The 23,979-nt window shown below is 46.1% G+C and overlaps 1 protein-coding gene across 3 annotated transcripts in view; it reads left to right on the forward strand.

The window, feature by feature from the left end:
• The window catches only part of RHBG (Rh family B glycoprotein), a 28,464-nt gene extending 4,924 nt beyond the window's left edge, over positions 1-23,540 (forward strand). For all 3 annotated transcript variants that reach the window (XM_060253700.1, XM_060253683.1, XM_060253692.1), the window contains 9 exons: positions 5,170-5,356; positions 6,967-7,117; positions 8,784-8,931; positions 10,518-10,684; positions 11,555-11,692; positions 13,891-14,024; positions 16,182-16,303; positions 20,402-20,475; positions 21,473-23,540. In XM_060253700.1, the coding sequence (XP_060109683.1) occupies positions 5,190-5,356; positions 6,967-7,117; positions 8,784-8,931; positions 10,518-10,684; positions 11,555-11,692; positions 13,891-14,024; positions 16,182-16,303; positions 20,402-20,475; positions 21,473-21,547 (1,176 nt within the window). In that variant the 5' untranslated portion in view covers positions 5,170-5,189 and the 3' untranslated portion in view covers positions 21,548-23,540. The remainder of the gene's footprint in view (positions 1-5,169; positions 5,357-6,966; positions 7,118-8,783; positions 8,932-10,517; positions 10,685-11,554; positions 11,693-13,890; positions 14,025-16,181; positions 16,304-20,401; positions 20,476-21,472) is intronic.
• The last annotated feature ends 439 nt before the right edge of the window (positions 23,541-23,979 follow it).

Consider the following 23,979-nt stretch of genomic DNA (forward strand, 5'->3'; position numbering starts at 1 on the left):
AAAAATGATTGTCCTGAACATCGTGAAGGAGTTTATTTAAAGTCAGAACCTTGAACGTGAGCAGGGACTGGAAGAGACTTCAGAGCATTGCATTGCAAGGAGAGGAGCCATTCTGGTTTTGCAGTAGAAGAGCTAGATTTGAGTTCAGTAGCACTTAGAGACAAACAAGATTGTGGGGTACAAGATTTCAGGCGTCAAAGCTCCCTCCATCATGAGGAGGAGGAGATTGGATTTGTACCCTGCCATTCACTCGGAGTCTCAGAGTGGCTTCCTTCCCTCCTTCCTTCCTTCCTTCCTTCCTTCCTTCCTTCCTTCCTTCCTTCCTTCCTTCCTTCCTTCCTTCCTTCCTTCCTTCCTTCCTTCCTTCCTTCCTTCCTTCCTTCCTTCCTTCCTTTCCCCACAATAGTCATCCTGTGTGAGGTAGGTAGGACTGAGAGAGCTCTGAGAGAACTGTTCTTGAGAGAACTTGTGACTGACCCAAGGTCACTCAGCGGCTGCATATGGAGGAGCAGGGAATCAAACCTGGTTCTCCCAGATTTGAGTTGCACTCCTAACAACTACATCCAACTGTTGGGGCAACTCATCCTAAGTGGCCTATCCCTCTCAAGGACATATACTGCAAAATTATGCCCTAGTGAGGGCTTCCAAACAGTTGTGGAGGGCAGACCCTCCTACGCTGAAACAGCTTATCCTATTGCAAGTGAAACAGATTGTGACTGTTTACATAAAACAGAAAGGGAATCTGCGTGCCTACTGCCTCTTATCAACACACATATCAGCCTTAGCTAACAAAGGAATCCTTTGAACCTAGCGATGTGTGCATTTCGGCCTTGGAGTTCCCTGTTCAGCAGGCAAAGATCTGCCACTAGAGCAGGGGTGGACAAACTTGCTTAACGTACGAGCCACATAGAATAAATGTCAGATGTTTGAGAGCCACAAGACATGAATGTTTGGTGAGCTGCAAGACAGGAAGGAAGGAAGGAAGGAAGGAAGGAAGGAAGGAAGGAAGGAAGGAAGGAAGGAAGGAAGGAAGGAAGGAAGGAAGGAAGGAAGGAAGGAAGGAAGGAAGATGGGTGGAGGGAGAGGTCTAAAGAAAGCAGCTTTAACTTTGCATGCATTCTCCAAGCCACTGGCTGGCTTGGCTTGGAGAAGTGATTGAAAGAAATAAATGCTTTCTCCAAGCCAGCTGACGGGGCAGTGGGGGCTTTGAGAGCCACCCAATATGTGTGAAAGAGCCACATGTGGCTCCTGAGCCACAGTTTGGCCACCTCTGCACTAGAGTTTCCTCTTCACTGATGGGAGAAACAGAACCTATCTAGGAACCAGCTAGGAAGCTGGTTCATTCTGAAGGACAACAAACACTCCACAATCGATCTGGTGTACCATCATAACCAGATGGAGGCCACTGGGCACACCAACCCAACCCAATCAAAGTTTTTTTTTAATCTTATTTTAAAAAGGCTGAAGAGTGAAGACAGGTTAAGAGGTAATCCCCCAAAAGTGGTCCTGCAAAGTCCTCAAATCTGAGCAGTCCAGGCACGTCCACCTGCAGCGATCTCTGGCTCAATCAATTTTTCAAGATCACTGTTAACTTTTGTCACGCTTAAATGATGGTGGTGAAATGGGGGGGAGGGATGATTTTGCCCTAAATCAGCTGTGACTTGATGGGGGGGGCTTTGGGGCATCGAGTCACAGCTGACTTATGGTGACCCCTGGTGGATTTTTCAAGGCAAGAGATTTCAGAGGTTGTTTGCCATTGCCTGCCTCTGCACCACCATCCTGGTATTCCTTGGTGGTCTCCCTTCCAAATACTGACCTGGGCTGACCTTGCTTAGCTTCCAAGGTCTGGTGAGATCTGGCCAGCCTGGGCTGTCCAAGTCTGGGCAAAATCCTCCTTTAGATAATGTCATTCCATAGAGGGAAGGAGGTTTCAAAGGGATATGAAAGACTTTGAATCAGTTTTTATTGATGTAAAGATTATGTATACGGTGATAAAAGCACCTGACCTTAAAATTGGCTTCTGTGCTATTGTACAGACCCCAGGGAGGATTTTGCCACTTCTCCCTCCCACAGTAGCCCACCAAATCACAATTTTTTTTAGTTCCTGGTGAGGTCAACAAGGACAATACAGAGGAGATCTTCAACAGGAAGAGGGAAACAGTAGAAACCACCTTCACTCCAGTGATGAGTACCCTTTCATTCTCAGAAATTGACTGCAGGATACAAGCTGCGGAGAAACATGCTCTGTTATGAGATCTGAGCTTTGCAGAAACCCACACTTAATTTTAAAAGTTTTTCTCAGCAGAGCAGGCTGGAAGGGAGAGGTCCATGGCTCCCAAGCATCCCCCATCATATCAAGACACAGAGACATCAAAGCTTTGTAAATGCAAATGTCCCTCCTGGTTGAAGACAATTAAACGGCCAGTTCCCATCCTGGCTGGAATCTGACACCCAGAAGACAGCAGAGCCTATATGTTTATGAAGGCAAGGGGTTAGATAGGATCTTCCATGGTCACCCCAGGAAGACCAGTTTTGACCCAGTGAGGGGGTGGGCAGAAAGAAGAGTTTAAAATCTCTTGGCACAAAGGGAGAAATATACATTTTGGCTTGTTGCATCTGGAGGAAGGTGCTCACACACGCAGCTGGGTTCCCTTTTGATCACTGCCATTGCCTCATGGAGCCGAAAAAGATCTTCCTGCCAAGGTAATTGAACGCTTTTAGAATACTGTAACTTCTAAGCTTAAAACCTGGTTTAGAAGAAGACCAACACTGTAAATGAACCAACAATTTGTAATTTTATGTAAAACAAGTTACAATATATTTTAATAAAGTATTTCCAATCATTTATCATATTTCTTTCATTTGCAGTCTCTCATATTCATTTCATAATTACCATAATGTATAACGTAAATCATCTGTCAATGAAATAAATCACTAAACACCACCCATATGGATCACCGGTTCTCCAAGAAGCCTGTAGACTCCACAGTAAATATTTATGCAGACACCAGTAATCAAGGAAGCTTGTGAGCTCACAGTAAGTATCATTTAAAGTGTAATCTCTTGTCCCAACTTGAAAAGGAGCCTTGTGCTGATGAATTTCCATGTGCCTGCAGATTGTTCTCAGATTGAAATGACTTGGACAAACCAGATAGTGCTCGACTGAACCTGAACTCTACAGTAGCACTCTTTGACTACTGAGAATGTCTTCTTGGAGAACTGCTAGTCCACATATGTGATGTTTAGTGATTTATTTCATTGATAGGTGGTTTACTTGATATATTATGGTAATTATGAAATGAATATGAGAGATTGCAAAAGAAATGAATACGATAATTAAAAATACTTTATTAAAATACATTGCAACTTGTTTTACATCAAATTATAAATTGCTGATTCGTTCAGAGTGTTTAGTTTATATCTGTTATTGGTCACTGTGTTCCCTTCTTTTTTAGGTTAGGATCAGGGCTTTTTTTGCAGGAGGAGCTCCTTTGCATATTGATGTAGCCAATCCTCCAAGAACTTACAGTAGGCCCTGTAAGAAGAGCCCTGTAAGCTCTTAGAAGATTGGCTACATAAGAGAGGTGTGGCCTAATATGTAAAGGAGTTCCTTCAACAACAACAAAAACCCCTGGTTAGGGTAAGTTCAGACTGGGCATGTACATCGTGACGTTGTTTGTTTGCACCTTTCTTTTGTATCCCTTGCTCATCCATTGCAACCCAGAGTATGTGTGGACTTTTCCCCTTTAATTAATTCTTTTACCATTTAAAATACTGGTAGTTTATTCTCCATAGGTCTCATTTCATTTTATTCAATTTATATCCCGCCCTCCCCACCGAGGCGGCTCAGAGCGGCTCACAACATAAAATTCTAACAATAAGATTAATGAATATTAAAATACATTAAATAGTTTACAGCAGTTAAACAAGAAAACGATCTATAATAATAATAATAATAATAATAATAATAATAATAATAATAATAATAATAATACTTTTTATTTATATCCCGCCCTCCCCGCAAAGCAGGCTCCGGGCGGCTCACAACACGTAAATACAATGTACAATAAAATCATATACAATAGTTACAATTTCAATTATAAAATCATCCTTAAAATCATTAAAACTTACATTAAGATTAACATTATGGTGCTATAGTTAAGATCCTCCATAAAATCCAGTGACTGAAACATGTGCTATCCTACAACCTTCCTTTGGGGTTTTTCAGGTACTGGTCAGTTATATGCCAACCGGAAGAGGATTGTCTTACAGGCCCTGCGGAACTGCCCAAGGTTCCTCAGGGCCCTCACCTCTTCCGGTAGCTGGTTCCACCAGCAAGGGGCTGTAATCGAAAAGGCCCTGTCCCTGGTTGACTTCAGACGGGCCTCCTCCGGCCCAGGGATCGTTAGTAGATTTTGGGAACCAGATCTAAGCACTCTCTGAGGAACATGTGGGGAGAGACGGTCCCTGAGGTAGGCAGGTCCTAGGCCATATAGGGCTTTAAAGGTAATAACCAGCACCTTGTACCGAACCCAGTATATTATTGGCAGCCAGTGCAGTCCCCGGTTGAATGTGCTTCCACCTGGGGAGCCCTAATAACAGCCGGGCAGCGGCATTCTGCACTAGCTGCAACTTCCGGGTTCGGCACAGGGGCAGCCCCATGTAGAGGGCATTACAGTAGTCCAACCTTGAGGTGACCGTTGCATGGATCACTGTTGCCAGATCATCGTGTTCCAGGAAAGGGGCCAGCTGCCTTGCCTGCCTAAGATGAAAGAATGTGGACTTAGCAGTGTGAGTTAGTTGGGCTGTTCTGCCACACAAGGCACCTGTTTATACTCAGCTTACACGTGCTTGATGCTAACAACTCAAAGACCTGATTCCTTGCCTAATGAAGTGTGCTTAGACCACACGAAAGCTTGCGTTCTGAATAAAACGTTGTTGGTCGTAAAGGTGGACTTGACTCCTACTTTGTTCCACTGCTTCAGACCAACACGGCTGTTCACTTGGATCTAACTCAAAGACAATGAAGGACTCATAGGTGCCTGGGCTTTGCAAGGAGGTTGTCAAAGTTTCTGCTGTGCTGATTCTCAGCAGCCCCATCTAGTCAGGAGAACTCCCTACAGCCCAGGCAGGTCTTGCATTTAAGACTGACCACTTTCCTCCTCCCAGGCTTCCAAGATGTCCACACCATGATCTTTGTCGGCTTTGGATTTCTGATGACCTTCCTGAAACGGTACAGCTTTAGCAGCGTGGCCTTCAATTTCCTGATAGCTGCCTTTGCCATCCAGTGGTCTATTCTCATCCAGGGTTTTTTCCACTCTTATCACCATGGCAAGATCTACATTGGAATAGAAAGGTGAGTGATGGTGATCATGTCTCTTGCTCATTTATTTATTTGTTTATTTAGGGAGCTGATTGCACCAGGCTGGGGCCAAGGTCGAAAAGGCCCTGGCCCTGGTTGAGGCAAGTTGGACATCCTTCGGATCAGGGACGATCAGCAGATGTTGTGTGCCAGATTGTAGTGATCTTTGGGACACATATGGGGAGAGCCGATCCTGTAGATATGTCGGTCCCAGGCCATGTATGGCTTTAAAAGTAAGAGCTAAAACCTTGAAATGGATCCGGTACTCAATTGATTTGGTGTAATGGATAAGTGTGTGGACACTTACCTGGGAGAACTGGGTTTGATTTCCCACTCTTCCTCCTGCAACTGCTTATGTGACTTTGAGTTAGCCACAAGTTCTCGCAGAGCTGTTCCTCTCAAGAGCAGTTTCTGTCAGAGCTCTCTCAGCCCCACCTACCTCACAGGGTGTCTGTTGTGGAGAGGGGAAGAGATAGGAGATTATGAACAGCTCTGAGACTCCTTCAGGTAGTGAAGGGCGGAGTATACATCCAATCTCTTCTTCTTCTCTGATTGGCCATAGAGTTATCAGGGCCAGCCTCCATTTCAGGCAAAGGCAATCCCAGAACTTATGCAAGATGCTGCCATTCAACAACATGACGTTACATGCCTGAATTGTGGCCTTGGTTGATTGGGTGTTTGCATGCTGTGTGTATGGAGACAGACAGAGAAAGACATAAAAGGGAGGCATTATAAATAACTGGGCCAAAAGGCCACAGAAAGCAAAAGGTCCAGCCTGTGACATTTTTAATGTAAAACTCAAATGTATACAAGATAAGAAAAATAGCCATTTGCATGACTGTGGCAATAATGCCATCTTTCTAGTTTCATCCTGAAGAGGGAGAGAAAATGTTGTTCGTGTAGGGATTTTTTGTAGCAGGAATTCCTTTCCATATCAGGCCACACAACCCTGATGTAGCCAATCCTCCAAGAGGTTACAGGGCTCTTAGTACAGGGCCCACTGTAAGCTCCAGGAGGATTGGCCAAATCAGGGGTGTGTGGCCTAATATGTAAAGGAGTTCCTGCTACAAAAAAAAGCCCTGTATGAGTGAGTCCCAAACAAATAGAATCCAACTTGGTACATTCTTAAACCTTGCCCCCAAGTGGCACTTCATTTTGGCTCAAATTAACCTTCTGTGGCATCTTTTCCTGCATGCTTCCCAAATGAGCCGGCCTTTGTCAGTTTCACCTTCAGGGAGGATCCAACAGGAGGGTCCCCTCAGGCTCCCCTTCCTTGCCAGGGGGAACAATCAGGAAGTTCTGAGATTGCTGCAAGACTGAATGCTTTCCAGAGCCAGCGTGGTGCAACAGTAAAGAGCGATGGACTCTATTCTGAGAGAACCAGGTTTGATTCCTCGCTCCTCCTCCAAGTGAAGCCTGCTGGGTGACCTTGGGCTAGTCACTTTTCTCCCAGAATGCTCTCAGCCCCACTACTTTGCAAGGTGAATACTGCGGTGGAGAGAGGAAGGGAAGGTGATTGTAAGCTGCTTTGAGACTCCTTGCAGTAGAGGAAAGCCAGGTATAAAAACCAGCTCTTCTTGTTCTTCTTCTGTGTTTCCCGACAGCATGATCAATGCTGATTTCTGTGCCGGAGCCATCCTCATCTCCTTTGGAGCCATCCTTGGGAAGACCAGCCCTGTCCAGCTGCTGCTCATGACCTGGCTAGAAGCCGTTCTGTTCGCGGTTAATGAATGCCTCCTGCTTAACTTCCTTGGGGTACTTTGTTCCAATCGAAATATTTCATTAATGACAAGTTGCATATATGTTCTGTTCTTTCTCCAAAGAGCTGAAAGCGAATCCCTTCCCCTTTTATAAGAACATAAGAGAAGCCATGTTGGATCAGGCCAATGGCCCATCCAGTCCAACACTCTGTGTCACACAGTGGCCAAAAAACCCAAGTGTCATCAAGGGGTCCACCAGAGGGCCTAGAAGCCCTTCCACTGCCCCCCCCCCCAGCACAAGAATACAGAGCATCACTGCCCCAGACAGAGAGTTCCAACAATACGCTGTGGCTAATAGCCACTGATGGACCTCTGCTCCATATGCTTAGCCAATCCTCTCTTGAAGCTTTTACCCTCACAACAGCCCTGTGAGTTAACCCAAGGGCTTCCTCTTCCTAGTTCTATTTTCTGGAGCCTAGCTGGATAAATCACAGCCTCTGTTTTGTCCAGAGCAGGATCTAGGGGGGGACAGAGGGGGGTGCTTGCCCTGGACGCTGATGGAGGGGGGCGCCAAATTGGCTATGGAGTCCGTTATATTCTATGGGACCATAAAATAGAATGGCCCATAAGGGGGCATCATTTTTCAATTCCCCTCTCTCAAAAAACATGTAGATCCAGTCCTGGTTTTGTCTCTGAAACAGCCATCACTTTAACGTTTAAACCACAGAAGTCTTGGTAACAGAATGCTATAGGGTTACCAGATCCCCCCTGGCCGCTGGCAGTTGCTGGGGGGTAGGGCTACCCAGGGCCTTTTTTGCATCAGGAACTCCTTTGCATATTAGGCCACACACCCCTAATGTAGCCAAACCTCCAAGTGTTTACAGGGCTCTTAGTACAGGGCCTATTGTAAGCTCCAGGAGGATTGGCTACATCCAGAATGTGTGGCCTAATATGCAAAGGAGTTAGCAAATCCAGATTGGGAAATTCCTGGGTGGAGCCTGGGGGAGGGCAGGGACCACAGGGGGGTCCAAAGCCACAAAGTCCACCATCCAAAGCTTCCTTTTTCTCCAGCAGAACTGATCTCTGTACTCTGGAGATGAGCTGTGATTCCAAGGGGATCCTCAGGTCCCACCTGGAGGCTGGCAACCCTAAAATACAGCTAGCAGTAGACAGACAAGAGGTACCAGCTAAGTAGAAAGTTTGCCAAATAATCTTTGGAGAGTGAAGAATATTGGGCATTAGAAGCATGTCCCTCATTTCACCTTGTGGGAAAGCAGAGGGATACAAAAAGTTAAGCCAACGGGTTGTGAAATGTCACAAGTCACCCAGTGAATTTCTCAGTGGAGGTGATTTGTTCAGGCAGCAATGCACATACCATAACCAAGCATGATGCCCACACTGATTAAGAACAATAATCACTAAGATTTGCATCTTTTCTAAAATATATCAAGCATAAATCTAGCTGTCCCAGTCTAACAGATGGGAATGGGTTGGCTATTAAAGTCCCCTGGAAAATTTCCCGTGGGCTAATGGCCTAAGGTCCATCCCCTCTGACTGGGGCATCCTGGTCAAAACCAAGGGGCGGCCCTCACCCCATGAGAGGTGATTGGATAACCCCAGTCCCATGCGGATGCTACAGCTGCAAGCCTCCCCATCCACCCCTCCCCTCAGAGTCCTTCCCTTTCAGACTATGTGTTTGTTTCCTGCATCACGGTTCACAGGCAAAAGATGCAGGAGGCTCCATGACCATCCACACCTTCGGGGCCTATTTTGGACTGATGACATCCCGGGTTCTTTACCGGCCTCACCTGGACGAGAGCAAAGAAAGGGACGGGTCCACATACCATTCGGATCTCTTTGCTATGATTGGTAAGGAGAACCCAAAGATTTTCAGAGCTATTGATGCATATTTGGTACCCTGTTTATTGTGGGTGTTGTGGCCTGATTAAAATAATTTTACTTGGCTAGTTAATCAATCTCATCAACTGGTTAAGTGAAAAATACTAGCAGAGTTAATAATAATAATAAACTTTGTATTTATACCCCGCCCTCCCCGCCTAGGCAGGCTCAGGGCGGCTAACAAGACATGGTAAAACCATAATACAAATAAAACAATATATAATATATTAGGGTTTGTAGAATCTTTCGGGCTCAAGTGCCGTGTTCTACTGGAGAAAGTTTTTCTTCCAGATGTTTCGTTCTCAGCTGCGGAGAACATCCTCAGTGGCGTTGCAGCTGGAGCAGGCGCTCTGACCTTCTTGGCTATATGACATTATAATACAATCAAATTATGTGTAAGATGTGTAAGTTGCCTTCTGGCTTCTACATCCTTTGATTTCAAAGGACTTAGAAAGATTTTACATTTCTAGCCTACTACACTACACTACACATACTAGCCTAGAGGATTGGTTGCCAACCTCCAGGTGGTAGCTAGAAATCTCCTGGGATTACAGCTGGTCTCCAGGCAACAGAGTTCAGTTTCCCAGGAGAAAATGGCTGCTTTCTACCCCACTGAGAGCCCTCCCCTCCCCAAGCCCCACCCTCCTCAGACTCCACCCCCCCCCAAAAAAATCTCCAGGCATTTGCCAGTCTGAAGCTGGCAACCTTACCTGGAGGGACTTTTTGCCCTGATCCATCAAGGCAATACTGTACATGTGATCAAGGCTTTTTCGGTAGTAGGAACTCCTTTGCATATTAGGCCACACCCCCTGATGTAGCCAATCCTCCTGGAGCTTCCAGTGGGCCCTGTATTAAGCCTCTGCTTTGCATGCAGAAATAAATATTTATTTTATCAAATTTATATCCCGCCCTCCCCTAATGGGCTCAGTGTCCAAAAGTTGCCAGCTTTGGGTTAGGAAATACCTGGTGATTTGGTAGTGGAGCCTGAAGAGGGCTGGCTTTGAAGAGGGGAAGGGACTTCAGTAGGGTATAATGCCCAAAGCAGCCATTTTCTCCAGGTGAACTGTCACCTGGAAATCAGTTGTAAACCCAGGAGATCTCAAGCTACCACCTGGAGATTGGCAACCCTTTTATGTTCAGAGGTTTCACCGCTGAGAGCTGGTTTGATGTAGTGGTTAAATGCGTGGACTCTTATCTGGGAGAACCGGGTTTGATTCCCCACTCCTTCACATGCAACTGCTGGAGTGACCTTGGGTCAGTCACAAGTTCTTGCAGAGCTGTTCCGCACAAGAGCAGTTTCTGTCAGAGCTCTCTCAGCTCCACCTACCTCACAGGGTATCTGTTTGGGGGGGGGGCGGAAGAGAAAGGGGATTGTAAGCCGCTCTGAGACTCCTTCAGATAGTGAAAGGCAGGGTATAAATCCAATCTCCTCCTCCTTCTCTTTCTCCTCCTCCTCCTCCTCCTCTTTCTTTCAGTTTGGGCAAAAGAGCTGGTGCCAGTTCTGCTCCAAACCAGAGACGAACATTGATATAAAGGGCTTCCCTTCCTTCATGCAGGAACAATCTTCCTTTGGCTCTTCTGGCCGAGCTTCAACTCCGCCATCGCAGCCAATGGAGATGACCAGCAACGGACCGTCATGAACACCTACTTCTCCCTTGCAGCCAGCACCCTCGGCACCTTTGCCACCTCAGCCCTGGTGAACCAAGGAGGCAAGCTGGACATGGTGAAGTCAATGCAATTGTCTTTCTGTGGTACTGCTTTGGCAAATTGGTTGATGCATGCGCTTAGCTGCCATTTGTGCAAGCCCCACGATTCCCCAACAGAAAAGGCAGGGGGCTGTAAAGAAAAGGCTACTAGAGTTTAAAAGAGAAAGAGAGAACTCTGCTAGAGAGTAAAGGCCCCGTTCCTAAGGAAGGCAGATGCGCTCATAAAAGGGTTCATTTCAATTATCAGAAAACCAATATTCTGACAATATGGTGTTCTCGACGCTAAAGGAAATAGGGACTCACGAGCATACCAAGTTTAATTTTCAAGCAAGAATTGCATCTTTGGATCATAAGCAAAGCTGGGATTTTATTCCTGAACAAATATTTCAAAAATGTCCCAAGTCTCTCTCAGCCAGAGGAAGCTACAATTGAAAGCACAGCTGCTGCTGGAACGTCTCATGGCTCAGGAAAATGGGGACATGGAACAGCACGACAGGGAAAGAAAAACGCCTTCCTTTAGCTGTAGGTGCCACCCCATGAATCTTGTCCCATCCACCTTCCAGAGAACCAGTTTGGTGTAGTGGTTAAGTGTGCAGGCTCTTATCTAGGAGAACTGGGTTTGATTCCCCACTCCTCCACTTGCAGCTGCTGGAATGGCCTTGGGTCAGCCATAACTCTTGCAGAGTTGTCCTTGAAAGGGCAGCTGCTGTGAGAGCTCTCTCAGCCCCACCCACCTCACAGGGTGTCTGTTGTGGGGGAAGAAGATAAAGGAGATTGTAAGTTGCTCTAAGACTCTGATTCAGAGAGAAGTGTGGGGTATAAATCTACAATCTTCTTCTCCTTCCTTGCCCTCCACTGACACCTGAATTCTTGTCACCCCCCTCCAGGTGCACATTCAGAATGCAGCTCTGGCAGGCGGGGTGGTCGTTGGGACATCTGGAGAGATGATGTTGACTCCCTTTGGGGCCTTGATCGCCGGTCTCCTTGCTGGCTTCGTGTCTACACTTGGCTTCAAATTCCTTACGGTAGGGTAGGGGATCTAACAAACCATGGTGAACGGTGTCCACTAAGGCATCTTTCAGTACTCTGAGCTTTGGGTGTGCAATTCTGTGCTATAAGAAACTTGTCCATAAACTGACAACTGAAATAAATTGGGCAATGGGTCAGATCTGTGTGTGTCTGGACAGCTTTCCTTAGAAATCGTTCCCATTTACACAATTTCGATTCCTTTTTTTAATTTTTTAAAAAACCTGCACTATGGAAGAAAGGACAGCCCTGGCTATGACAGAATGCCAGGCTGCCATCTAATTGGTGTGGGGTGAGGAGGACTGCTTGTTTTGCTGTTCATTGTGGATTGGTCAGCAGTGTTTAGAAGACAATGCGTTTCATGGGATGGAAAGGAGTTGTCATCACCTGGTGATACCTTACAAATCAAGGTGCATGAGAGTGGGGCTGCTGAGGAGAACAGGGCTTCTGGGCATGTGCAGAATTATTTATAAATCTGCTATATTTTTGTGCTGCTTTTCAGCCAACATCGTCTCCCAAAACAGCTTATCACCATTACAGATGGCAATTAACATTCAATGCAAATGTTCTGTAGGGGAGGGAATTCCTATGTGAAACTAGACCAAGGCATGACTCCCTTCCATCCCATGAAAAGTGCTGACCAAACTTTTCCAGCATTTGATACTTAAGAGGCATATTGGCTGGGACCATGGACGTTCTGTTGAGCTGTCCTGCCTAGTAGCTGCTTGGACTTATCTCTCTACATGAATTAATCTTAGCTGGGGGGGGGGGCGGTGTTGTTTTGTTTTATTAAGAAGGCATTTATGGCCTGTTTGGTACAGACAGCACAATAAGGTGGAAATACTGTTGAAGAAGCAACCTGGTAGCTCAGCCTAGCCTGATCTCCTCAGATCTCAGAAGCCAAACAGGGTCGACTCTGGTTAGTACTTGGATGGGAGCAGGAGTGGAATTCTAGCAGGAGCTCCTTTGCATATTAGGCCACACACCCCTGATGCAGCCAATCCTCCAAGAGCTTACAAGGCTCTTTTTTGTAAGCTCTTGGAGGATTGGCTACATCAGGGGTGTGTGGCCTAATATGCAAAGGCGCTCCTGTTAGAATTCCACCCCTGGATGGGAGACCTGCAGGAAAGTTAGGTTTGCTATGCAGAGGCAGGCAATGGCCCACCACCTCTGCTCATCTGTTGCCTGAAATGCCCCATGCTCCTGGGGTTGTCATGAATCAATTGCAAATCGATGACAACAAACAATTACTATTAAAGATGACGAGTTCCTGAATTGGTAGAATGGGGCTTTCCCGATGGAATGAAATGCATTTCTGAAGGCTACCTTATATATATATTAAAACCCCTCTCTGCATGTGTCAGGGCTTTTTTGGAGCAAGAACGCCCAGGAACGCAGCGTTGGTTGGCTTGGCATCAGGGGGTGTGGCCTAATATGCAAATGAGTTCCTGCTGAGCTTTTTCTGCACAAGAAAAAGCCCTGAAACAAGTACAGAAGGGACCTTGCAAGGCCAGGATGTTATCTCTGTTGTATTACAGTCTTGCCTTTTATGGAATCATTTAGTTAGTGGAACATTCCGAAATGCCCTGCCTTGCTTGCAGTCTGAAGTGATACATTCCACTCTGCTTCCTCATTCTACTGCATGTATAGACCAGGCTTCAACTGTTGCTATGTGGTGTTGCCACCCACTGGGATGCCAGTCTCCAGGTGGGACCTGGGGATCCCCAGAAATTACAATTTATCTCCGTACGAGAGATCAGTTGTCCCGGAGAAAATGGATGTTTTGGAAGTTGGACTCTGTCATCATACCCCTCTGAGGTTCCTGTCCTTCTAGGTTTCTATCCCCAAATCTGCAGGGGTTTCATAATCTGGATCTGGCAATACTCCGCAGATCTCAGATCAGAGCTAAGCAGGGTTAGTACTTGGATGGGAGACCTCCAGGAGAGCTACGCAGAGGCAGGCAATGGCCAACCACCAGGGTACAGTGCCATAGACACCACTCTGCAAAACAGCCATTTTCTCCAGGACAACTTCTCTCTGCAGTCTGGAAAGCAGTTGCAATTCTGAGAGATCACCAGGCCCCATCGGGAGCTTGGCAACACTAGCAAGGTATTCTACCAGTAGACTCCTGGTGTAAGAGGTACTTTCTCCTCCCTGTCGAGATAACAAAGTGCCCTCCTCACCTCTTGCCTTCCAGCCCATTCTGGCCTCCAGGCTGAAAATCCAGGACACATGTGGAGTCCACAATCTCCATGGGATGCCTGGAATCCTTGGTGCCCTCCTTGGAGTTTTGGTCGCAGCTCTGGCAACTCACGATACCTATGGTGAAGGGTGAGCTCCCATGATCCACCAAAGCAGAGGTCATGTCAGAGACCAACCTTGCTCCTGCTTCCATGTCAGGCCGAAGCAAAGGATGCCTCCAAAATTCTGTGGAATAGAATTTCTCTCTGGGTGTTCAGGTTCCAGAGGAACTCTGTTCTTTTTTTCCTGAGTGGTATCTCAAACATTACGAATTCTCCATTGTTCCATTTTAAATGCCTGTAATTTGAGAAGGGCACTGTGCATCAGGAGAGGACTGGCATTAATGCCACCTGGAAAAGTCCTCGTGAACTGGTAGACTGTTGCTGCCCCTCGGATTGCCAGCCTCCAGGTGGGTAACACCAAACACATCCAGAGGCATCCGGGGGAACAAACTGCAAATAACAAATGTACTGTATCTAACCAGGATGAAGGCCAAACAAATAATTATATCTGTGTCTATTTTGTTATTCTTAATCATGCATAGATAAGAGAATCATACAGCACGTAGAAAATTTTTGAAACATATACAAAAGTTAGGAACCTCGACACTGAGAGCCGGTTTGGTGTAGTGGTTAAGTGCGCGGACTCTTATCTGGAAGAACCTGGTTTGATTCCCCACTCCTCCACTTGCAGCTGCTGGAATAGCCTTGGGTCAGCCATAGCTCTCACAGAGCTGTTCTTGAAAGGGCAAGAGCTCTCTCAGACCCACCTACTTCACAGGGTGTCTGTTGTGGGGGAAGAAGATAAATGAGATTGTAAGCCGCTCTGAGATTCAGAGAGATGGGCGAGGTATAAATCCATGGTCTTCTTCATCTTCATCATCTTCATCATCATCTTCACCTTCTTCATCATTGTCTTCATCATTGTCTTCTTCTTCATCGTCTTCTTCATCTTCTTCTTCTGTAAACTGGGAAACTGGAAACACAGCCTGTGCTACACAGCCTTAGGGCGATGTTAAAGACTGCACTGAGTGTTTCCAGTTTCCCAGTTTACATTTGACTCAGCATCCCTTGAGGTGTGAAAAAAAAATTCCTGCATGTTGTAAGATTCTCTTATTTATGTGCGATTAGGAATTACAAAATAAACACAGGTAATATTATTTGTTTGGTCTTTATTCTGGCTACGTCCAGTACGTTTGTTATTTGCAACCTCCAGATGGGCACTAAAGATCTATTGGGATTACAATTCATCTCAAGAGGACAGAGATCAGCCCCCCTGAAGAAATGGCTGCCTTGGAGGGTAGATTCTATGGCATCATACCCGGCAGTGGTCCCTCCTCTCTCCAAACCCCACCTTCCCTAGGCTCCACCCCCCTCCCAAATCTCCAGGCATTTCCCTGTGCAAGATGAGACTGGGCTCACCTCACCTAACACCACCCCAACCAGACAATACTCTTCTCATCCCACGGGAGTTGAGATTCTTCTTGCCTGCCTCACCTGGGGTGGCCCCGTATGAGACAATTGACTCCTCCTCCCCTTGCCTGGGACTGCACTGTGCAAGATGAAACTCCTCATTTTGCCCAGGGTGACACCAGGTGAGATGTGCTTCCTTGCCTCACCTGCCTCCACGTGAGAACTGCAACCCTTTCTAGCAGCTAGTTCTTCCTCCACTGGGGGAGTAGCTAGGGGGAGGCCATTAAGTCTTCCCATCCTGGGCCAGAAAGTCATTCCATCCTGCCCCTGATGTGCATGCACAATTTGTTGCAGCTTCTTGTTCTTTCCATTTATTTGTGTCTTCCTACACACACACATTTCTGGTGTGCATGCACGCATGGATAAAACACTGCATAAAAAGCAATCTTGGTGGTATTTTTATGTACGGTACTATCAAGATTCTTTTTATCAGGCATTAGTTGGACCAATGTGCAAGAGCACATCAGTGAAACATGACACAAAAAAGGCCCTCAATGCTGTTACACGCAGGACCACCTCCAGATTGCTTCTTTACAGGGTTTTGTCCGTGCATGTTGGTTTCATACAGGAGAAGAAGTAGTTGGAAACTGCCGCAAATTGCACTGAGCTTGCTTCAGTTTCGGTTTAAATCTTTGAACTTCCAGTTAAATCAGAATTCAAACAGTAGGACTTGGGACATGGAAAAAATGCTGAAGAATAAAGCACCAGTATGGGGGCACACGCTCTCATTCTTCTTCAATTACTCCTTATCATCTCCCACCTATTGATTCTGCAGGATGATCGATGTCTTTCCACTTGTTGCTGAGGGGAGACGGACCGCTATTTACCAAGGTGTCTACCAGCTGTTTGGCTTATGCGTTACTCTGGGAATTGCTGTGATAGGCGGAAGCCTTGTTGGTGAGTCTCACTGTGGCCACTGATTTGTGGAAGACCAGGAAGGGGGAGGGGCCACCATGTGCCTCACTTGCACTGAATGGAAAAGGCGACAAGGATAGCCCATGGCAGGAAGCCACTGTAGTGATTCTGGAGATTGCTACTCCCTAGCAGTTTCCAGGCCCTGATTGGGATAGCCCAGGCTAGCCTGGCCTCATCAGATCTCGGAAGCTAACCAGGGTCAGCCCCACTAGCATTTGGATGGGAGACCTCCAAGGAATTCCAGGGTCATGACGCAGAGGCAGGCAACTGCAAACAGCCTCTGAACATCTCTTGCTTTGACAACCCCACAAGGTCACCATAAGTCAGTTGCAGCTTGACAGCAAAACAGACAAACAAAAACCTTCCAGGCTCATTTAAAAAAATTAAAAATTATTTTGAAAATTTAGATGCCACCTCTCCAGAGATCTGCTCAAGATTGACTTGCAATGAATAAAAAATAAAAATAAAAGGTAGTCCCCTGTGCAAGCACCAGTTGTTTCCAGCTCTGGGGTGACATTGCTTTCACAACGTTTTCACGGCAGACTTTTTTTTACGGGGTGGTTTGCCATTGCCTTCCCCAGTCATCTACACTTTCCCCTCAGCAAGCTGGGTACTCATTTTACCGACCTCGGAAGGATGGAAGGCTGAGTCAACCTGGAGCCGGTTACCTGAACCCAGCTTCAGCCAGGATTGAACTCAGGCTGTGAGCAGGGAGCTCAGACTGCAGTACTGCAGCTTTACCACTCTGCACCATGGAGCTCTTGCAATGAATAAAGCAGAACCAATTAAAACATCTTAAAACACACCATTAATTTAAAAAAAACACCGAGACACTAAAGCTCAAGCATTAAAAAACAGGCCAACGACAGCAAAACACGATCACTAAGAGAGAGGCCATTTCCCAAATTCAACCGGTGCCCTTCTTTCTTTATTTATTTATTTATTTAGAATTTATATCCCGCCCTTCCCACGAGTGGCTCAGGGCGGCTTCCAACAATAGATCCCACATAACAGTAAACAATATTTAAACATTTGAGGGAATAGACAATTAAAACAGATAAAATTCCTATTGTAGAAATTCCTATTCATAAGAAGCTTCCTTACATGCTGTGAGATTATCACTCCAGCTAGACCATTGTAGTCTGCTCTGACTGGCAGCAGTTTTCCAGGGTCTCAGGTGGATGATGGTCTTTTCCAGCTCTGGTTCTTGTGATCCTGTTACTTGGAGACACCAGAGACTGAACTCTGCGTGCAGAGCAGGTGCTTTCACGCCTCAGTTCACTTCCTGACACTTCTCTTCTATGCTTTTGCACAGTAGGGAAGTTTTCACTCCCTTTGCTCAGTTGGTTTGCTCCACAAGGCCCACTCTCTAGTGGTGTGAAAACTAACAGGCTGATTCACGTATCTGGCCTACTGTCTGTTATCAGCAGTTCAAATCATACCTTGTGGGTGTGGCATGTGAAATAAAAGGCTATGTACACTACGGGGTCTTAATGTGTGCCCCCTGACCTACATGTGTGCAAGAGCAGGGCTTCATGCCACTCCCGTGTGCCTCCACTCTGAGAGCTTTGCACTTTGAAGCAGGGTTTTCTGCAGGTGCAATTTGCAAACGGGTAAAATCAACAACTGCCCAACATTCCCTCTAAGCTGAGTTAGTGTGAGCTAGCTCACAGATTTTTAGCCTCCAGCTCACACATTTTTGTCTTAGCTCATGAAAAATGACCCTAGAACACGCTAATTTATGCAATAGTTCACAACTTTAATGCCAGTAGCTCATAAAGTAGAATTTTTGCTCACACGACAAGGTCCCCCACCTTGTAGAACAGCTTGCCCGAAGAAGTCAGGAGGGCTCCCCATTCACCTGGCTTTCTGCAAACTATACAAAGATGAATTATCCCTGAGGGTTTTTCTACGCATGCAACAGGGTAGCACTGTACAAAATGCTTCAACAACTGGCTACATTATTAGGTTCTGCAGTCTGCACTACTGAGCATAGTCTGCTATACATTGGACCCGTAATTTTGCATCATTTAATGTTTCATGTTTAACATTTATACCTAGTATCTATTCTGGTTTTAGTCGTCTGGTTGGTTCTACAACTCTAACCCTATGGCATTGTGTATTGAATGCCCAGTGGTGCAGAGTGGTAAAGCTGCAGTACTGCCGTCCAAGCTCTGCTCATGACCTGAGTTTGATCCCAGCAGAAACTGGGTTCAGGTAGCCAGCTCAAGGTTGACTCAGCCTTCCATCCTTCCAAGGTCGGTAAAATGAGTCCCCAGCTTGCTGGGGGGAAAGTGTAAATGACTGGGGAAGGCAATGACAAACCACCCATAAAAAGTCTGCCATGAAAACATTGTGAAAGCAACATCACCCCAGAGTTGGAAATGACTGGTACTTGCACAGGACCTTTACCTTTTTTTGAATGCCCCATCCATCAATTGTATTGATTCAGCCTGTGTAATCTGCCTTGAGTCCATGTGAGAAAGGCAGGCTAGAAATAACATGAATAAAAATCCCAGGCGCTGTCACCGTGGCACCTAGAATTTCACAGTGGTGCCTAGCACTTTAGAAATGGTTATATTGCAGGGTCTCTCCGTGAGGAGTACAAAGCTTATGCATCATTTCACATCAGAACATGTTTGGTTGTATGGCATACAAACACGTGTGCATCAAGTTCTTGTTGTTGCCTGTTTATATTAACTTTACACCATTCAGTGGTGGTGGATGACTTCATTTCTTCATCAGTTGCTTTCTATAGCACCACCAATGTTCAGTTCAGTTAGAGAACCCGGATGATGTAGTGGTTAAGAGCAGTGAACTCTGATCAGGAGAACAGGTTTTGATTCCCCACACTCCTCCCCATGAAGCCTGCTGGGCGACTTGGGCTGGTCATGGTTCTCTCAGAATTCTCTCAGCCTCACCTTCCTCACAATGTGCTTGTTGTGGAGAGAGGAGTAATGGAGAGCCAATGTGAAGTAGTGGATTAGAGCAGTGGACTCTAATCTGAAGAACGGGGTATGATTCTCCACTCCTTTTCCACATGAGGCCTGCTGAGTGACCTTAGGCCAATCATTGTTCTCTCGAAACTCTCTCAGCCCCACTTACCTCAAAAGGGGAGAGAAAGGGAAGGTGACTGGAAGACCCTTTGAGACTCCTCAGGGTAGATAAAAGTGGGGCATAAAAGCTAACTCTGCTTCTTCTTCTAAATGGAGTTTTAACAGTATTATCAGAAACAGGGGAGAAGTCAGGCTAGGGTTTGGGGCCAGTTTTTTGTTGTAGCAGTGACAACCAGAGCTCTCCCAATATTTATTGACAAACAACATTTTTGCCATAATTTTAATAAAATTATGAGAAATGTGAGGAGGTTAGGATTAGACTATATAATAATTAATATATGAAATCCTGAAGACTGAAAAACAGGCCTGTTTGGGTACTGGGTCTTAGAACCAAATAAAATTTGTCAAGCCCTGTGACCCTTCCCCTCTCAAAGATGTAACTGCTGGAAAATCTGGGGGAGGAAACTTAAATTTTATCGGTGATAGTGACTGCAGCTCACTTTAACAAAATGCTACCATGGCATTCCGCAGAGGCAAAAATAGGTGCAAGGCAGAGCAGTGATTAAGCTACAGGGAGAGAAACCAGAAAACAGGGGACCGTCTTTGACAAATAGGGACAACTGGAGTAGATGATCAATTGGAAGAAGCGATTTTCTCTGCTGATGTAATAGGACTTCTGAACACTAGAGGGCAGTACATGCTAAGTTATGAACCAGAGGACCCCTTCCTGTTCCCTGTTTGCGTGCTTTCTCGCTAGCTGAGGATTTGGGTTTTGGGTACCTGGTTGGTACAAAAACACACAAGCAGGCAGCAGAGATTTTGGGGAGGGGGGGGGGAGAAAACGTAATGGATGGCTCATTTCAAATGCATCAGTTGCTTTTTAGAAGCGAGATCTGGTCATTCGAATTTTCCAAATCCAGGGGGAAATTCAGCTGAGAACTTTCAAAGCCTCTCTAGACGGGGCCCATCCATGGTGCTGAAATCTGAAATCCTTCCTTTTGACATCTTCTCTCCCCTTCTCCAGGGGTCATCCTGAAGATGACATGCCTTGCAGCTCCCCCTGACACACAATGCTTTGACGATCAAGTGTACTGGGAGGTATTTAAAGATTTCTTTTCCTCCATTGAAATGATGATGTTCATTTAATAATGTAGACAATGGCCTTTTTGTAGCCTCACGCTGTCTGCCTGGAGCCAATGGGCCAGTCTCCTTGAAAGAGAGTAAAAAGCCCTGACTTGGTTAGCCCAGGCTAGCCTAATCTCATCAGGTCTTGGAAGCTAAGAAAGGTTAGCCCTGATTGGTACTTAGATGGGAGACCACCAAGGAAGCCCAGGGTTGCTATGCAGAGGCAGGCAATGTCAAGCCACCTCTGTTTGTTTCTTCCCTAACCTGGGTGGTCCAGACTAGCCCAATCTCATCAGATCACAGAAGCTAAGCAGGTTCAGCCTTGGTTAGAACTTGGATGGGAGACAACCAAGGAAGTCCAGGGTTGCTATGAAGAGGCAGGGAATGTCAGGCCTCCTCTGTTTGTCTCTGCCCTAACCTGAAGGGTCCAGGCTGGCCCGTTCTCATCAGATCTCAGAAGCTAAGCAAAGTCAGCCCTGGTTAGAACTTGGATGGAAGACCACCAAAGAAGTCCATGGTTGCTGTTCAGAGGCAGGCAATGCCAAACCACCTCTGTTTGTTTCTTACCTTGAAAACCCTACACAGTCACCGTAAATTGGCTGTGACTTGACTCCCTCCCCACCCCCCACCAAAAAAAACCCAGAAAGAGAACAAAAAATGGCCATGTTCAGAAACTAGAAAGGGAATATTTCTCTCTCCAAGGATACTCCCCTGCTAACATCACTGAAGCAGTCTTCACCCAGAGGGCTTCAGAACCCAGCATGGATATTTTTGAGCTGAAACTTATAAGCAGATTCAATTCTGCTGAGTTTGGGCTTCACCAAGACTGGGGATTTCTTTCTCATGTTGGGTTTTAAACTAGTGCAGCTTAGCTCAGAAGATGGCATGAGTACCGGGGTGGGAGGAGAGACCCACAACCAATGTGTCACAAGTCCTTTTCTCAGTTTATTTCCTCTGGCTTCTTGCACAGATACCTGAGGATCCTCACAATGGATTTCAGTTCTTGGAGGGTTTGAAGGAACTAGACAGAGACACGAGAGCCTGACAGAATTCATCCAGGGAAGTCACAAGGCAGGCAGCAGAAGCAGCATCACAGCATCGGTTGCATCTTGATGACCCCAACCATCAGGAGAACTTCTCAGAAGGTCTTTTAAGCAGCTACCAATGCCAGGATGTATTGCCTTGGTGCTTTCTTGCTAGGAGATGCTCAGAATTATGTCTTTGGAAGGCTCAATCTCAGTTCTGAAACCCAGCCAAATGGATTGGCTGTGATTGGAGGAAGGAAAAAGCATTCTGCAGATGAACAGAGAAGGCCTCCTCAAATGTTCTTGAGCTTCATTGCAGTGAATCATTGGTTCACTGCAACAGATTCTGGAACTCTGTGTTGTTTTAGAATAAGACTTTGACTATTTGGACAACCCAAACAGAGCATGTCTGATCTCTGTCCTCATGAGAAATACCTGAGAGTGTCTCACATGAACACACATGAAGATGCCTTATGATGAATCAGACCATTGGTCAATCAAGATTGACATTCTCTGCTCAGACTGGCAGCAGCTCTCCAAGGTCTCAGGTGGAGAAAGGTCCTTCACATCACCTACTACCTGGTCCTTTAAATGGGAGATGCTGGGGATTGGACCTGGGACCTTCTGCATGCTTAGCAAATGCTTTTCCACTAAGCCAGGGGTGACCAAACTGCAGCTTGGGAGCCACATGTGGCTCTTTCACACACGTTGTGTGGTTCTCGAAGCCCCCACTGCCCCATCGGCTGACTTGGAAAAGGCATTTCTCTCTTTAAATCACTTCTCCAAGCCAAGTCAGCTGACAGCTTGGATAATGCATTTAAAGTTAAAGTTGCTTTCTTTCCACCTCTCTCTCCCTTCCCCTTCCCTAGCTCTCTCCCTCCCTCCCTCAAACATCTGACATTCATGTCTTGTGGCTCTCAAACATATGACATTTATTCTATGTGGCTCTTACACTAGGCAAGTTTGGCCATCTCTGCACTAAGCCAATGTCCCACATTGTTTCATGGACAGAACAGGCAAGTGTAGGGTTCTCTCTCTCTCTCTGCCAGCCAGCAAAGATCTCACCCTGAATGTCAGATGGCGGCCATTTTGATCGTCTTCCAGCACCAGTTTTAATGTTCAGTACCTATGGCTCTCAAAGCAAAAACTCTGGCTAGAGATTACGCCCTACTCGAATTACTGAAAATAAGGAGAGCCAACAACACAACACACACCGTATGCACTGGAGCGGAAAAGTCAGCATGGCGTAATGCCAAACTAAGATCTGGGGAAAAATGGATTCAGATCCGTTCTCTGCCATGAAAGCTCATTGGCTGACCTCGAGCCAATCACATTCTCTCAATCTAACCTACCTCACAGGGTTATTGTGAGTATAAAATGCAGGAGAGAAGAAGGATGTAAGCTGCTCTGGATCCTGTTGAGGAAGAAGGTGGAGTATAAATAAACAAGGGTCAAATGTTTATAATAATTCGATGATCCGTGGGTTAGAGCCTATTGTTCTGTTCAACAAATGACCTCCTGCATGATACCACATCACTATTTCCTGAACAGTGTCAAGACCTGTGCCTTCCTCAGGACGTCCATCCTAAGAGTGTGGTATCACCATCAAATACAGTTAAGGGGACTTCAGATCACCTTAGATTGAGGCACAGAGAGGAGAAAGAGCTTCAAATTCAGGGCCCAGAACTTGCTTCAAATTTTGAAGCAAGATTTTGAACTTGCTTCAGATTCGGGGCCCAGAACTTGCTTTTTCTTCAGCTTATTCAAAGTCTGGTCCATCTTATCCAAGGTTTGCATTTTCTAAGAACTGGGTGGGGACACTGTGTGAGACAGGATGCTGGACTAGATGGACCACTGGTCTGACCCAGCAGGCTCGTCTGATGTTTTTAATGTTCTGTTGTTCCTTCCACTGAAGAGTTGTTTTGGTTGGCCTTTGAGAGGTCGTAAAAGTGTCTCTCTTTTCACACCTTGAGCGAACAAACTTGTTGCTGACTAAAACCACATTGTCCTTGAGCTTGTCTAATATCTGAACTTAGCAGAAATATTATTGCATATCTTGTATGGTCATCAATGAAAGAAACTTGAACCCTCCGTACAGGGGTAGACTTGGAACCTGATAAATGTACTTGAACCCTCTAAACAGAGGTAGACTGGGAGGCCAAGATGGCCCTGGAAATCCACCCCCCGCCTTCTGGGCTAGTTGTGCCTGATGCTTGGCTAAGCCACAACATCACTGCTGGGCTAGTGTCTGACTTGTGTGGGCCAGGTGGCAGCAGCTGCATAACTTCCCCACGTAGAGTGACTCATCTGGGAAATGGTGTGTACTTGGTTGGACTGGTCTCCTTGCCCCCATTGAGGGGCACAGAGGAAGATCTGTGGGATAAAAATCCAGTTGGAAAGTGCATTGAAAGTGCATTAGTTAGTGTGTGTGATTATACCTCTGCCCCCCACA

This window comes from Heteronotia binoei, chromosome 1 (genome assembly GCF_032191835.1).
Source record: "Heteronotia binoei isolate CCM8104 ecotype False Entrance Well chromosome 1, APGP_CSIRO_Hbin_v1, whole genome shotgun sequence".
In the NCBI taxonomy this organism is placed as follows: Eukaryota; Metazoa; Chordata; class Lepidosauria; order Squamata; family Gekkonidae; genus Heteronotia; species Heteronotia binoei.